At 52.7% G+C, this 15,127-nt stretch overlaps 1 protein-coding gene across 3 annotated transcripts in view; it reads right to left on the bottom strand.

Moving 5' to 3' along the window:
* Positions 1-5,559: 5,559 nt before the first annotated feature.
* The window catches only part of AIFM3 (AIF family member 3), a 38,387-nt gene continuing 28,819 nt past the window's right edge, over positions 5,560-15,127 (bottom strand). For 2 of the 3 annotated variants that reach the window (XM_075718790.1, XM_075718791.1), the window contains exons 15-19: positions 14,354-14,471; positions 13,235-13,333; positions 12,676-12,751; positions 7,325-7,429; positions 5,560-5,599 (exon numbers count right to left, since the gene is read on the bottom strand). In XM_075718790.1, coding sequence (XP_075574905.1) covers positions 5,560-5,599; positions 7,325-7,429; positions 12,676-12,751; positions 13,235-13,333; positions 14,354-14,471 — 438 coding nt within the window. Of the gene's footprint in view, positions 5,600-6,245; positions 6,267-7,324; positions 7,430-12,675; positions 12,752-13,234; positions 13,334-14,353; positions 14,472-15,127 lie in introns of all 3 variants that reach the window. The other variant, XM_075718789.1, reaches the window with a different exon arrangement.

Here is a 15,127-nt window from a genome sequence, read left to right as displayed (position 1 = left end):
TGTCCTTACATTATTGGTAAACAAAAAATAAGCCTATGCAAAGTGGTTTTCACAGAAAATTTAACGAAGCATAGAAAAACTACACCAGGCATTGGCCTGTTATTAGATAAGGACATTGAGCTAAGAGAAGACAACGGATGAGCAGAAAGGCCCATGAGGTCCTTCTGGTCTATTTGGCCATGCCTGGACAAGACATCTGAAGATGCCACTGGTGAGAAGACAGTCTCCACTGCATCAGGGAGGATGTTTAACCACAGCCTTTAACACTAACCTCAGAAGTGACACTGGGAAGACTTGCCTGGAGATGGCTGGCCAGCACCATTCAGCTCGGACCAGCTGTAGCTGAGACAAGGGCAGCCAGCCTGTGGGACAGGGAACCAAGCATGCCACTGCGCGAAAGGAAGAAGGTGAAGCTATTTGCATTGCCACAGCCTCCATGATGGATGGAAAAAGGAGCAAAGTGAGGAGTAAATGCCAGCACATGAAGAGGCAGCATTCACCCAAGCAACATGCAAAAGCAAGGCTTTCAACAGGCAAGTGCAGGTCAACCAGGGGATCAGGCCCAGCCAGCATGGGTTCATGAAAGGCAGGTCCTGCTTGACCAACCTGATCTCCTTTATGACCTGGTGACCCACCTGGTAGATGATGGAAAGGCTGTGGATGTCATTTACCTGGACTTTAGCAAAGCTTATGACACCGTCTCCCATAATATTCTCCTTGGGAAGCTGGCAGCTCATGGCTTGGACGGGTGTAGTCTTTGCTGGGTAAAAAACTGGTTGGGTGGCCGAGCCCTGAGAGTAGTGGTAAATGGAGTTAAGTCCAGTTGGCAGCTGGTCACAAGCGGTGTTCCCCAGGGCTCTGTTTTGGGGCCAGCCTTGTTTAATATCTTTATCGATGATCTGAATGAGGGGATTGAGTGCACCCTCAGTAAGTTTGCAGATGACACCAAACTGGGTGGGAGTGTCGATCTGCTGGAGGGTAGGATGGCCCTGCAGAGGCACCTGGACAGGCTGGATCAATGGGCCGAGGCCAACTGTATGAGGTCTAACAAGGCCAAATGCCCGGTCCTGCACTTCGGTCACAACAACCCCATGCAACGCTACAGGCTTGGGGAAGAGTGGCTGGAAAGCTGCCTGGCCGAAAAGGACCTGGGGGTGTTGGTAGACAGCCGTCTGAACATGAGCCAGCAGTGTGCCCAGGTGGCCAAGAAGGCCAACAGTATCCTGGCCTGTATCAGGAAGAGTGTGGCCAGCAGGAGCAGGGAAGTGATTGTCCCCCTGTACTTGGCGCTGGTGAGGCCACACCTGGAATACTGTGTCCAGTTTTGGGCCCCTCACTACAAGAAGGACATTGAGGTGCTGGAGCATGTCCAGAGAAGGGCAACAAGGCTGGTGAAGGGTCTAGAGAACAGGCCTTATGAGGAGTGGCTGAGGGAACTGGGGTTGTTTAGCTTAGAGAAGAGGAGGCTGAGGGGAGACCTTATCACTTTCTACAATTACCTGAAAGGAGGTTGTAGTGAGGTGGGTGTTGGTCTCTTCTCCCATGTAGTTAGCGATAGGATGAGAGGAAATAGGCTCAAGCTGCGCCAGGGGAGGTTTAGGTTGGAAATTAGGAAAAATTTCTTTACGGAAAGGGTGGTCAAGCATTGGAACAGGCTGCCCAGAGAGGTGGTGGAGTCACCATCAGTGGAAGTGTTCAAAAAACGGGTAGATGTGGCACTTTGGGACATGGTTTAGTCTAGTCTACCCTTGATTGGTTTAGTGTGGACTTGGTAGTGTAGGTTAATGGTTGGACTGGATGATCTTAAAGGTCTTTTCCAACCTAAAAGATTCTATGGTTCTGTGATTCTAAGTGCAGAGATGGATGGACGAAGGAAATGGATGGTCTGGGAAACCACCCTGTGAGGAGCAGTGATTTTTTAAACAAAGGGTTAGGGCACAAGGGAACTAAAAATAAACCTGTCACCTCATGCAATGCTGCAATGAGATGCCAAGAGGGGTTCTCGTGTGTGCGGGAAGGGAAAGTGTGCTGTGACTAACACATGGCTCCCTGGGTTCTGCCAGCACACGGGGCAAGATGCAGGCAGCATGATAGGCAAAGCCCAGCATGTGAGGAGCAGGAGGTGGTAGAGAGCTCAGGGTCTGGGGGCATCACGTCTGCATGGGCAACCCAGGTGAGCAACCTAGAAGATACCTGGGCAATCTGGTGTAGCCAAATGTGATGGGGCAATGCAGCCAGCAATCACTAACAAGCTGCATGTGCCCCAGCTTGGTTTAGCTAATGGTGCTCATTCCTGATGGGAACAGGCAGTTTCTTAAGAAAAGCTGGAAACTTTCTGTCCTGGCATGGAGGGTCACAAGATGTGCCTGGAGAGGTGGCAGAGGAGACAACCCAGCCTTGCCCAGCTCCAGGACATGCTCACCACTGGTAAGCATTTGTGGAGGCACTGGACAAGGGGTCCCAGGTCCAACACCATCCCACACCAGTGTGGAGGAGCAATGCCTGCAGGTCAGTGTCAGGATGTCCAGCTATGCCAGCAGCCCTGCCCATGACCCGGCACATGTCCTAAGGAAAGCCATGGTGGTGACTGGGGTTTCTCATGCCATGGGGTGATGTTCCCAGCCCTGGCTGAAACAGCTCCTCTGTAAAAATGGGGAATGGGACTTGTTCCCCACACTGCAGCCATTAAGCTGGAGCAGAAGGTCCTTCAGCCCTGTGAATATGGGGGTGATGCCTGCTGTGCATGGCTCATGCCCAGCACTGGATGAGGCCCCAGCAGTGGCAAAGGAGTCAAAGGGCATCTTCCTGAAAAACAAAATGTCCTGCTGATCTGCCCAGGAGGACTCCAGAGAATGGTAAGCCTTAGGGTGAGCAGGAAGATGGAGGCCTTGGAAATGCTCAGCCAAGCTGTGCTGGGGGAACATGTGGGGCATGGGAGCTGCCAGTCTCACCCAGCGTGGAAGATGTGCCAAAGAGCCCAGGGGGAAAACCACAGAGCTCCGGGGGGTGCCACCGTGTGGTGCCCTGGCATCCCCAGGCACCCCCTGCCAGGTCCCCTGGCTGCCAAAGCAGAGTCCAACCATCCCACCAGCAAGACACAAGATGCAAAGCCACATCTCCCTGGCAAGTGTACAGAGCCAGGGCAGCAGGCTGGGCAGCTGCCTCCACCTGGGCAGCGTGCCCAGCCTCAGCCCCTCTGCAAGAGCCTGGGACACCAGGAGCTGAGCAGCCCCAGCCACCTCTGCCCTCAGAGAAAGCCCTCACCTGCACTGCACTGGGGATGGGGAGAGCAACATTTGCCTTTTGGGACCTAAGATGAGACTTGCAAGTTCACACCCTTTGTGGATCCAGCAGACAAGTAACAGTTCAAGACGAGGACCCTTCATTGCTGCATGCCTGAACATGCATGTCCCTGCCTACCGTCCCCTCTGGTTATGCCACCTGAGGAAAACGTTGCAGTAAAACCAGAAGAGACCAACCTGAGACATGACAGATGACTGGTGACGTTTCTATCCAGCAAAGATCAGAAAGCCTGGAAATAAATACAGGTGAGCTGGACACAAGTGGGAAGCCTCCACATAAGACATGCTTGCACCACCCAGCTGACCTGCAGAGGTGACCCAAGGCCTTGGAAGGTATCAGAGATGATCCAGATCCCAAGAATAGTACTGCTTTATTCATATGGGTTGAATCAAATTAAAAATATAAATCCTCTTGCTTTGGGCTCAGGGTATAACACTGACTGCTGGGGAAGAAACCTCCCCCAGGACAGAGCACTGGAGGCTCTCCAAGGGGGGTTCTCACCCCCTGGCTCTGTTGGGCTGATGGACACAGGGCTGTGGGCTCACCAGGTCCACTCCTGAACTGGAGATAAGGCTCTTCTTCCAGCAAGGGGCACAAAACGTGACAGCAGAGCACCGACATGGAAAGCCAAGGTAAGAAATGCAGTCTTGTCACTAGGCAGCAGGAGGAATGAGTGACGAAGGCTGGAGGACAGCCAGAAATACTCCTCTGGCTACTTCTTCTTGAGTAACATCTCAGCAGCAGCAGCACTAATCCTGCGATAATCGTTAAGGAGAGAGACATCACAAGGCTGGCTGAAAGGACAGCCACCAAGCCTGGGGCCTGCAGTCTGGCTGTCACACCTCTCCAGGGAGCCCCCACTCTGCACCCCAGGGACTGACTGAAAGCTGCCAGTGCCCAAGTCCAAACCGAGCTCTGAGAGACAGGGAGCAGTGCTCTAGCCCCTTGTCTGCTCCAGGACAGGGAGATGCTGCGGGTGCTGGGACGAGGACCAATGAGCTCCAGAGCCCTCGGCTTGGGCAGGGACCTACCTCTGCTGGGGGAGCTGGATGGGGTGACCAGCCTGGAGAAGTGAGAATGCGAAACACAAACACAGGCTGTACAGAGACCACCCATCGTGACCCCATCTCCCTCACCCCTCCCAGGTTGTCCCCAGGGTGGGCAGGCATGGGGAGAGCCATGGCAAGTGCTGCAGCCATGCGGAGAGGGAGCAGATGTCAGGCTCCACAGGGATGTTGTCCTGGTTTCGGCTGGGATAGAGTTAATTTTCTTCCTAGTAGCAGGCATAGTGCTGTGTTTTGGATTTAGTAGGAGAAGAATGTTGATAACACACTGATGTTTTTAGTTGTTGCTAAGTACTGCTTATGCTAGTCAAGGACTTTTCAGCTTCCCATGCTCTGCCAGGTACACAAGAAACTGGGAGGGGACACAGCCAGAATAGTTGATCCAAACTGACCAAAGGGCTATTCCATACCATATGATGTCATACTCAGTATATAAACTGGGGGGGGTTGGCCGGAGGGCAGCGATTGCTGCTCGGGAGCTCTCTGGGAATCAGTCGGCGGGTGGTGAGCAATTGCATTGTGCATCACTTGCTTTGTATATTATTATTATTATTATCATTATTATATTGTTATTATTAGCATTACTATTTTACTTTATTTCAATTGTTAAACTGTTCTTATCTCAACCCAGGAGTGTTTCTCACTCTTACTCCTCCAATTCTCTCCCCCATCCCATCGCAGTAGGGGGAGTGAGCGAGCGGCTGCGTGGTGCTTAGTTGCTGGCTGGGGCTAAACCACCACAGATGTGCATCAGAGCTCTGCCAGGAGTGAAGAGGATTTGGGAAGGGGCAATGTACTTGAAAGCACAGGGAGCAACAAAAGGCACTCACACTTTTTATGGGGGTGAGGGACGTGCTTGGGGCAGACCCGCCTGGGGACCCCCCAGCCTGTTGGCAGCATCTGCAGCTGTGTAGCGCTCATGCCCACTGCCAGTGCCAAAACCCGCTCTCTCTGGGGGCTGCTTTTCCAGCGTCCCACGAGAATTGCAACCCCAGAGCGCCAGCCCACTAGGCATCAGGGCAGAGGAACTGTTGGCAGTCTGCTGGGAAGGTAAGTGCGCAGTGGCAGGCATCAGGTTTATCCAAGTCTCAAAGGGAAGTGACTCAGCTGCAGTGTTCTTGTTTGTCCGTGGATCTGCCACCCCGTCTCCCCACGGTGGTGCAGCATCAGGAGGGGGCAGCAACCAGTGGCGTTAGGAGCCTTTCCCAGTTAGCCAGGACATATCACCAGTTCTAAAAAGAAAAAACCAGCAGTGCTGTGAGATGTTTCCCAGCGTGCACAAGTAAATGTGCTCGGTGTGCCTGGGCACTGACCTCCATGCTAGTCTGAACATTGGTCATCAGTCCCCATCCCAGTACCCATGATGCTCTGCGCAGAGGCACAGCCAGCCCGGGCAGGACAGCAGCGCCCCTTCCTCCACCCTCATTCACATGTCATTAAGACTGTCCAAAAACTTACGTGCAGATCCTCAATTCCATGTGAAACTGAGTTCAAACAGTATTCTTTTAACTTAAAACAAGCCCTTCTGGCATTCAGCTGAAAATTCATGGAAAGCCACCAAATGGCAGGCATCTCCTCAGCTGAGTGGGGTCCCAGCCAAAAGGCAGCTGCCCGTTCCCAGCAGGTCTGTGCACCAGCACCCTGCAAAGGGGATGTAGCAGCTATGCCCGCCCACCCCCCATGCGGCTCCTGCCACTGCCAGCCCCACCACCCAGCACACTGGCATCCGTGGCCCACGGGGAGGGGCTGCAAAACAAGCACACAGCCATAACCAGTGTCCCCACAGAGGGATTAGGGACATGGCCCAAGCAGGGGGCTGGCTGTTGCTCCTGCCAGCCCTTCACAGCCACCGCACCCAGGACCCCAAACTGAACGTACTTGCCATGACGGACAAACAGCCTAAAAGGTGCGAAAGCAGCAGGAGACAGAGAGAGAAAAGACATTCAGGTTTAAGCGGTCTGCCTACCCCCAGGCTCGCTGAGCCCCACCATGGGGGCCAGCAGCTCCCCCTGCTGCCGGGCTGCCCATGAGATGCCATCTCCCTCCCAGCCACAAACTGGGTGGCCAGCAACCATTTTCCAATATACTGGCGATGATGGGCACAACCCTGCCCCGGTCAGTGGTGGCTGGGTGGACCCTCGACATGCTCCCTGTCCCAGGGGTGCCCAGGGTGTCTGAGCTGGCTCGGGGCTGCCTGAGGGCTGGGAGTGCTTCTCTCCCAAGCTTTCCAAAAAGTCTGCTTTTGTTCCAGATGTGGAAACACCTCAGGGACAGGGACCCACATTCCCACCTCAGCTCTGATGCCTACTGTGAAGGCTCCTTCCTGACTGTTATCACCTCCCTGGCATTTGCCTTCCAGCACAGCATGTTCTGCATCCACCCTCTGCATGCAGGGGTACACTCTTCCCTGTGCAAAGTCTTAAAAACAAAGTGAAGGGAGAAAAACGCACTTGTCCTATGAGCTATGCCCTAATGAACCAGCAGCTGAGACACCAAGGGCCAGTGTCCTGGCACCGCGAGCTCTCTGGGTTTTGCTCTTGCAGAGCATTGTGCACAGGCAGTATACCCAGTCCCACTCTGCAGGTCCCCTTGACTGACTGGGTGTGCAGGGGCACCCCAGCATCAGGCAGTGCTGCCTTGGTGATGTGCCAGTGCCCAGTGGCAGCGAGCACCACTGTCCCATCAAGCCTGTGCAAGGATTTGGGTCCTGGTATTTAAGACAAAACACCTGTGTGCAGCATGCCAGACCTGGAGACAGCTGGGAGGCAGCATTGCGGGGACACAGTGAGCAGGGCAGGAAGGAAGATGCAAGAAGGGTACAGAATGGGAAGCAGCAGGAAAGAGCTGCCCAGTGCCCATCAGGGTCCTGCCTTGGGGTGCTCAGCCCTGCCCTACACCCCATGGCTGTGCTCAGCCCCTGCCCTGGCACTGCCATATCCCGCAGCGCGTCTACTTACTCCACATCGCGCTTTCGGATGGTCCTGCCAGCAGCCAGGACCTCAGCCACCTTGGACACTATAGGGTCGTAGTTCATGCTGGCCACAGCCACCACCTCGTCACTCCTAGGGCGAGGCAGAGCAGAGTGGTTAGGGCAGCCCCGGGTGGCCACAGCTCCATCACCCAAAAAGCAACATGCTGGAGAAAAGTGGAAAGCAAAGAGAAACACCCACTCCAGGGTCAGGACCCATCTCAAGGCATGAGCACCATGGGGACTGTGCTAGCGGTGTGGGACAAGAGACAGGAGAGGGCTCAGAGTTAGCACTGCAGGCTGGCCCCACTGTGGTCTCACCAATGCTCACATGCTGGGGTGGTGAGCATCACTAGGGTGCCCAGGGGACAGAGACAGCTCTGGGCACACTGGCATTTGTGGGAAAACACCAGCAAAGGTGGATCTGATGGTGGATAAAAACCTAGACATCAGCAAAGGATGCCCAGTGGTTGCTGACATCCAGGCAGGCAATCCCTGCGCTGCCACGCTGTATCGAAGGAGTGGAGAAGTGAGTGGTTAGAATTTCCCTGTGGGACACTTGGTTGTGCTGCTCCACATCCCCTTCCTGATCTCCACCTCCAAGTGGGCAAAGTGCCCACCTCTAAGCCTTTCCACAGGTATGCTCCTCCTAAAGCATTGGGAAAGCTGGGGTGTCCAATGCCAGAGTCCCACCAGCCCCAGTGACAAAACCCCTGTGTATATGGGAGGTTTAGCAGCACATCCCAGTCCAGCTGACCAACCACCAGGATGCCAATGCTGGTGGCACAATGCAACCTCAAAGGCTGAATGGGAAACAAATGAAGCAGAAGGGAAGAGGATGTAAAAATGCTGGAGGAGCTTTGGCTAAAGGTCACAAGGCAAACAAGAATGGCTCTTCTTTGAGGTTTGCAGAGGTCAACCTGAGGGTAAATCTTCAAAGAGTGAACCCAGGAGATGACTCATAAATAGATAACTGAATAGACAAACAATGTAAACATCAGCGAAGGTGTGTGGGTAAGATATTAAACACTGGTGATATTGTTGAGTAAGTTGATGAGTAGAAGCACCCAACAAATCAAGATCTGCTCTTCAATCCACTGCCAAAGATCTCAGTGACCAACAGCAAAGAGCAGCCAGCGGGGGGTGGGGAGGCATGGGGAACATGTGCCTGATTCACAGGAGGAGGAGAGCAGAAGCCACATTTCAGAGGACACTTCATCTCTGTGGAGCCATGCAAGTTGAAGTCATCTCTCATAGCTGTCCCACAAAACCACGGGGTAACTCCATCACAGATGACTATCTATTTCAAAAAGGCTCTGATTCCTAAATAAGCTCACTAGAAATAAGGGAGAGTGAGTTGGAAACAGCAGTGGTCTGGCTTCCCTATCCCATGGGTGAGCACAAGTGTGCAGAGCAGACCAGGAGCCCAGAATCTTCTCTGGAGCCACTGGAGCTTGTCTACAGCTTAGTTAGTCCACACCAGCCAGACCCAGAGATGGACCAACACTGGCCAGTCTCCAGCACAGGGTGCTACTCCACAGGAATGGCTGTGGGAGGGGAGAGCTGCTGCATTGCCAGGAGCTCTAGAACAAGACTTGGATGCCATTGGAAATCCCATCTCTAGCATCCTTAGCTCACTGCAGAGATGCGCACCTACAGCAGAGGGGATTTCTGATACCCTGTGGCTCTTCCATCCAGCAGATGAGGTGAGAATAAGGCGTAATAGACAGATGTTGACAAGCAATACATACACACCACAAAACAGGCATCCGTGGCAGGCAGTGAGGATAATTAACCATCCGAGAAGATTACAAAGCACGTGTGTGTCCAGCTGAACTGCCTACTGAGCTGTCATGTTTGAGGGCTGCTGCTGTGATTTAGAAGAGGTCTTCGTTTTCTGAGCCTGCATCTTCTCTGCTGTGATGCTTGATCACCTGATCATGCTGTGATCACCTGATGTAAATGAGGTCCTCCACTCTCCCCAGGACAGGACCCCATCCCCTAGGGATGTAAGTCCAATTATATGTGCAGGGACTCATGAGTTTTCTTTACAGAAGGCAGCCAGTCTCCTTCCAAGATTCTTGCAGAAGTACCTGATGGCACTGCAGTGCACATTCCCTCTTCTGTTGTCCCAAGTTCAGAAACACAAACTGCCAAGGAGAACCCCATCCCACCATGAACCACAGCCTGGGGAGACCCTACAGGTGGTTATCTCCATCACATAGGGCCTTGGCCTTGGCTACTTCACCATTGCTTCATGCCTCTGGTGCTCAGTGCACAATGGAAGCTGAGGCTTCAGGACTCCTGGGAGGCTCTGCACCACCTTCACACCACACCATATGGTCTTGAAGCTTCAGTGATTTCCTCTACGTTTTGTTTCCTGAGCACAACCAACTCCCAGCTGAGAAACATGAAGTGGTTGGAGAGACCTATCCATCAAAACCAGGGAGAGATGTGCTGTTCCAAGGGAACGAACAACCAAGGCATGCAAGGGAAAGGAAAGGAAGGCATAATCCCACCAGCCACCCACCAACTCAGCCTCAAGCCCAGTCAGTGCCCTACACAACCAGCCGAGAAGGTGGATGCAGCCCAGACATTTCCGTCAGCAAGACATGGGGTAGCTGGTCCTTTTGTGAAATAACTCATGGGGTGCTGGTGAACTGGAGCACCCCACATCAGCACTGGCTTTTAAACATTTTGTCTGACAGATGGGGAACCCAGGAGGAATCCCCCTTTTCCAAAAGGTCTGTAGAGGCAACAAGAGTGCCCTTCCTGAACCTGGGATCTGGAGCAATCAGAAGTCTTGGTGTAAAGGCTGAGGAAAGATGGAGCACTGTGTCTACATGGTCCTCCCTTCCTCTGCAGGGTTCAACGCAACAGAAGTGGGGAACAGTGAAGAAGACAACCACAGCAATTCCCTCGATCTCCCAAGATCTCCAAGGTCTTAGGGGTGGGATGACATCAGCCTGTTCTGGCTGAGGTACTGTGGTAAACGCAGTGTCCCATGGGGACATCTGCAGAGCACCGTCCCGTACATCTCCTGGCACAGGGCCTCACACTGACCCTTCCACAGCTCACACAGCTCTGAACAGGGATAAGTAAACTGCTTTCTTCTTCAGACTCTGGGCAAAAAAAGAGCCTTATTGTGAAAGTCAATGCTGAGGACAGGCTCTGGGAGTGGAAACCACCCATGTTCATGTAACAACCAAGACAGCGCACACAAGGAGAAGAGTCCAAACCATTGGGTGGGCATGGTAGATGGAAGCAGGAGGGGATGGTTGATTTGGGACAGTGTCCTCAGTCCAAAAGCATTAGCACCAACCAGAAGAACGATCACCAAATGAGAAAAAGAGGAAGAAACGCTCCTGATGGCCTCTCACAGAAGCAGACACGGGGACTTCGTTACAGCTGAGCAAAGCAGCAGGAGATGCACTGGCCATCCCCCTGCCAGCCGGCACTTGCCCAGTACCTCCAGATCTCAGCACGGAATGGTGTCCTGGTACTCAAAAGCCATCTCTGGGAGCCCCTCCTGGGTGGCAGAACAACACAGCATTTAGAGGCAGACTCCTACTGCCTGCCCAATGGGGAGCTGCTGCCCACTGAGCCCAGCTTTCCTGAGTGCCGGCAGGTCTGCCCAGGCAGCCCTCACCCCGCAGCAGCCACTGGCGGCAAGCTGAGCATGAGGCCACTGCACAGAGCAGGGACTATGTGCCTTGCTCAGGGCTTTCCTTTTGAATAGGTTCTATAGATGATTAATTAAAGCAATCTGACATTTCATTTCTAATTAGGGTTGGGATAAATAGCTAAATGCTCTGGTATGGAAAGGAGGAATAGAGGTTTCAAAGAAGATTATGTGCTGTAAAGAAATGTGTGCCAGTGCGGCTCATGGACGCCTGGCCCCATAATGCTGCACTTGCTGCATGCAGGAGACTGCCAGCAAGGCCAGGGAACCTGAGGCGGGGCAACACAACAGCTGCAGAGTGGCTTTGCAGGGGATAGAGTGCCAAAAGTACACACAGCTCTGCAAACCACTGCAGCAAAACTGCCAAAAATGGGTTTTTATCTTCCCCTGGCTCACACTCACTGAGCAAACTGTGTATTTTAAAATGCTGCTCTGGCACTTATGTGATTTAAATGCACTTCAAAACATTGAGAGGGTGGGGAGTGACAGCCCTGTGACTGTGGCTGTAGAAGAGAAATGTCCCCTTGCAGCTGGAGACCGATTGCCTGCAGCAGGTTTTTATCCAAGGTGCACAGGCACCAGGAGAAAGAGGGTGAGCACCAGGGACCTGGCTGGCTCGTGCCACGGGGTGATAAAGTGAGCCCTGTGCCTCTCCAAACCCAATGGACACATCCAACTGCCAGGCTCCATCCTGGAGCAATGGGGGCAAGCAGCCACCCTCAGGGAGGGGGCGCGGAGGGGAGGCCGTGAGGGACATTGGGCAGGGGACAGAGGGGCAGCGAGCCCTGGTGAGATGATCTCTGCAGAGCAGGAGCTGGCTCCTGCCCAGAGCTCCCTCCTGATCCCTGCCTGAACACTGCTGCCAAGTAGTTTGATTGCTGAGACAGGCAGACCTTCACTTCCCTGGTTTCACTCTCCCCATCCTTAATATTAGAAAGCACTTGAAGAAATCCCCTCTGTCTCCAGGCATGAGGAGGCTCTGTGACTACTGATTTCAGATTGGGATGGGACAAAGGCAACAAAAGAATAAACATCAGCAAATATTTTGGGGATAAATTCATGGTGCGTGGTCTTGCCAGGCTAAACAGTCAACGTGGCTGAAGAACAGCAGAGGCAATGCATCCCAGCTGTCAACACATCTCAGGAAAATATTTGCAGATAGGATCCCAGCCTGGGGTAGTGCTGGGTTTCACTACAGGTGTAACAAAAGCTCCTGAACTCTTGCAACCTTCACAGCTTGTCTATTAAGGCAGAAAAGTTTTTTTAGCTTAATTTGCCAAACCAAAAGCAGAAAAGGTGATGCCTGAGCTCCCAGTTCAACTGTGGTCACAAATCATTAACGCAATGATGAGATGGGAAGGAAAGCTTTGATGGGAATTGTGAGCAACAGATTAATAGAAGCCATTATCTGCTCTCAGATATTATGAGAATGGACAAAGTGCTTACATCTGGCAGAGACATTAGGTCCAAAGACCAGTTTAACTTGCTTTACGCTTAGCACATTGTTTCTCTAGGGCCTTTTATTAATGTCCTGCAACCTCAGTGTCCAGAGAGGAACACAACTGACTGACAGAAGCTCTGGCAAAAATATTTTCCAGCCTAGCAGAACAAGCTTAGACAAATGTCTGTGTAGGAACGTGGAGAAGAGAAACACTTACTTGGTATAAAATGCCACAAACTTCAGTTCATCTAAATCTCCTTGAATGACAACATCATCAAATCCTTCCCCGTGGCCTGGAAGGAAGAGAAGTGGATTCAGCAAAAATTCCCCTAGATCCAGCTCTAGCCCCTAAGACAGAGTGTTTCAATCCAGAGCTACATGAAGAGCATCCTGCAAGAGATGCACTCTAGCCCCTAAGACAGTGTTTCAATCCAGAGCTACATGAAGAGCATCTCTCACCAAGAGACCAGCACCAGAAGATGAGGGTATCAAAAAGCACCCCTTCTTATTCAGAGAAGTGCAAGTTCAGGGGGACTGTCTCTGTTCATGCTGGGCTATCCCTTGTCATCACAGCCATCCCTCTGGCCCTGCGCCCCATGGCCATGAGCGGACAGGTTTTGGAGGAGATACCAAAACCCTCAGGAGCCAGGAAGGGAAGCAGACACAAGGCAGAGGTTGGTGTGGAGGGTCCACAGCAAGGGAGATGGCTGTGGCTTCTCTATCCCAGGACACCTCCACCAGCACAAACTCTACAGCAGCCTTGGGGAGCCCTTTACCTGCATATCGGATGCTCTTCCCAAACATAGCAGTCCACAAATACGGGACTGTGCTGATCTCCATGCCGTGAGCCAGCATGTTCAGCGCAGCTATACGGCCTGGAAGAGAGAAGCAGCAGAATGAGTGAGGAAGATCTGCACCAGGGCAAGCATTGCGGTCTGCCCTCAAGGTCACAGCACAGCACCGACATCTCTAGTCCCAGAGTACAGGGAAACCAAGACCTTCTGCTTAGGCTAAAATAAACCCCATACAACAGCAAGTACCAACAAGGAAATGCATCGCATCATCCAAGGCTGGGCTCAGACTCCTCCTCAGACTCCTCCCCTGCAGCGCAGCTCCTACTGACTTGTTACCTGCACTGGCATGAGTGACATGCTCTTGAGCCCGTTTCAACCCAACTTATGCAACAGTGACAGGGCTGAGAGCTTGCTGAGCTCCCACTGCAAACGGTTATGGGTTGGATAAGCCCCCTGAGGGCATGGCGACTGTTAGGGTACAGTCCCTGCCACAGAGGTGTGTCTGGACCAGCATTAAAGGGGGCTGTGTCCACAGGCTAATGTTGGAGGTGTGGTTCCAAAACCTCTCACCCAGGGCACCCATCGAGAGGTCAACAACAGGGCTGTCGCCTCAGAAAGCTTGTGGGCAGCTGATCATGCCAGGGTTTCCAGGCTTGCTGTTGTGAAGGGGAGAAAGGTCTCAGCTCCACAGCATGCTCCTGGGCCAGCCTGGCAGCGTGGGCAGCCCAGCTGGGGATGTAAGCCCGAGCTAACATTAGGATGTGAGCTCCCAAGTGTCCTGGGGCAAGGAGAAGATCAGACTCTGCAGCAACTGCAGATGCCAGGAAGCACACAGTGTATGGGAAAGCCTGTCCGTGGGCACTTCTGTGTTCATCACGAGGCATCGTTAGGCAATGCACGTCAAGAAGGCTGACAAATGAAGGCATATCAGACAAGATAAAATATACATGCTTCAAAATGTTTAATACAACTCCCCAGTTTCCCTGTTGGCAGTTGTCTCATTCTCTCGCTAGAGGTCTTGGAAGTTTCCCTGGGATCTGGAAAAGGCTCTTTTCTGTAAACAGTTTGCATCACAAAGTGAAGGGACTGAAAAGCACCTACCATGCATATGGGCCATCTGCCAGTGAGGGACGTTCACCTTCTTATTATTCCTCAAGGCCAGTGGAAACATGACAGCATCACCGGCTGCAAAGACTCCGGGGATGTTGGTTTGCATCATCTGCAGGGGGGAAGAAGTGTGTGTCGGTGGGGTTTGCACCCTACACGAACAGAAACAGGGAACTGCTCTAGAGCCGTCATGGTCCCCAGAAACATATGGACAACCTCTGCTTGGCTGAGGGACCCCCAGGTGGGATTTGATTTAGCGTTCTTCATTTTCAAAGCAGACCACGCAGGCAGGGACCTACAGTATCCCTCTGCCAGTGGGTTACCCAGTAAAAAGAGACACAGACTGGCATCCTGGTGCCCCTCTTAGAAGACTGAGGTTTGTTGGTGTTTGCAGATAGAGCCTGGCTTATTGCACATATAAGCAACAAGCACAGGGGTGGGTCGCAATGAGCCCCAGCTCCTGTGACACACATCTTGCTCATGGCACATACCACCCATCAGCACCAACACCATTCCCACTGGTGGTGGGGAAGAAAGATGAGATCCTTTGGGATCCTTGAAAAGGTGGATCCTTCTCCATTTCTTTTCCCCCAGAATATCCACACCATTCCAGGACAGCTCAGAGCCAGACCCAAACCACAGCATCCAGGGTGAGGATTTGCAAATGCCTCACTTGCAGGGGGATCCCAGGCGCTCCAGCATGATGCTCCCAGCATCTCAGTATGTCAGCAGATGAAACACCCCTGCGACAGCATTTTGGAGCAGCAA

The sequence above is a fragment of the Pelecanus crispus genome, chromosome 11 (genome assembly GCF_030463565.1).
Source record: "Pelecanus crispus isolate bPelCri1 chromosome 11, bPelCri1.pri, whole genome shotgun sequence".
NCBI lineage: Eukaryota > Metazoa > Chordata > Aves > Pelecaniformes > Pelecanidae > Pelecanus > Pelecanus crispus.
Note: the sequence above shows the minus strand (reverse complement) of the source record. Positions and strands in the feature narration are given on the sequence as shown.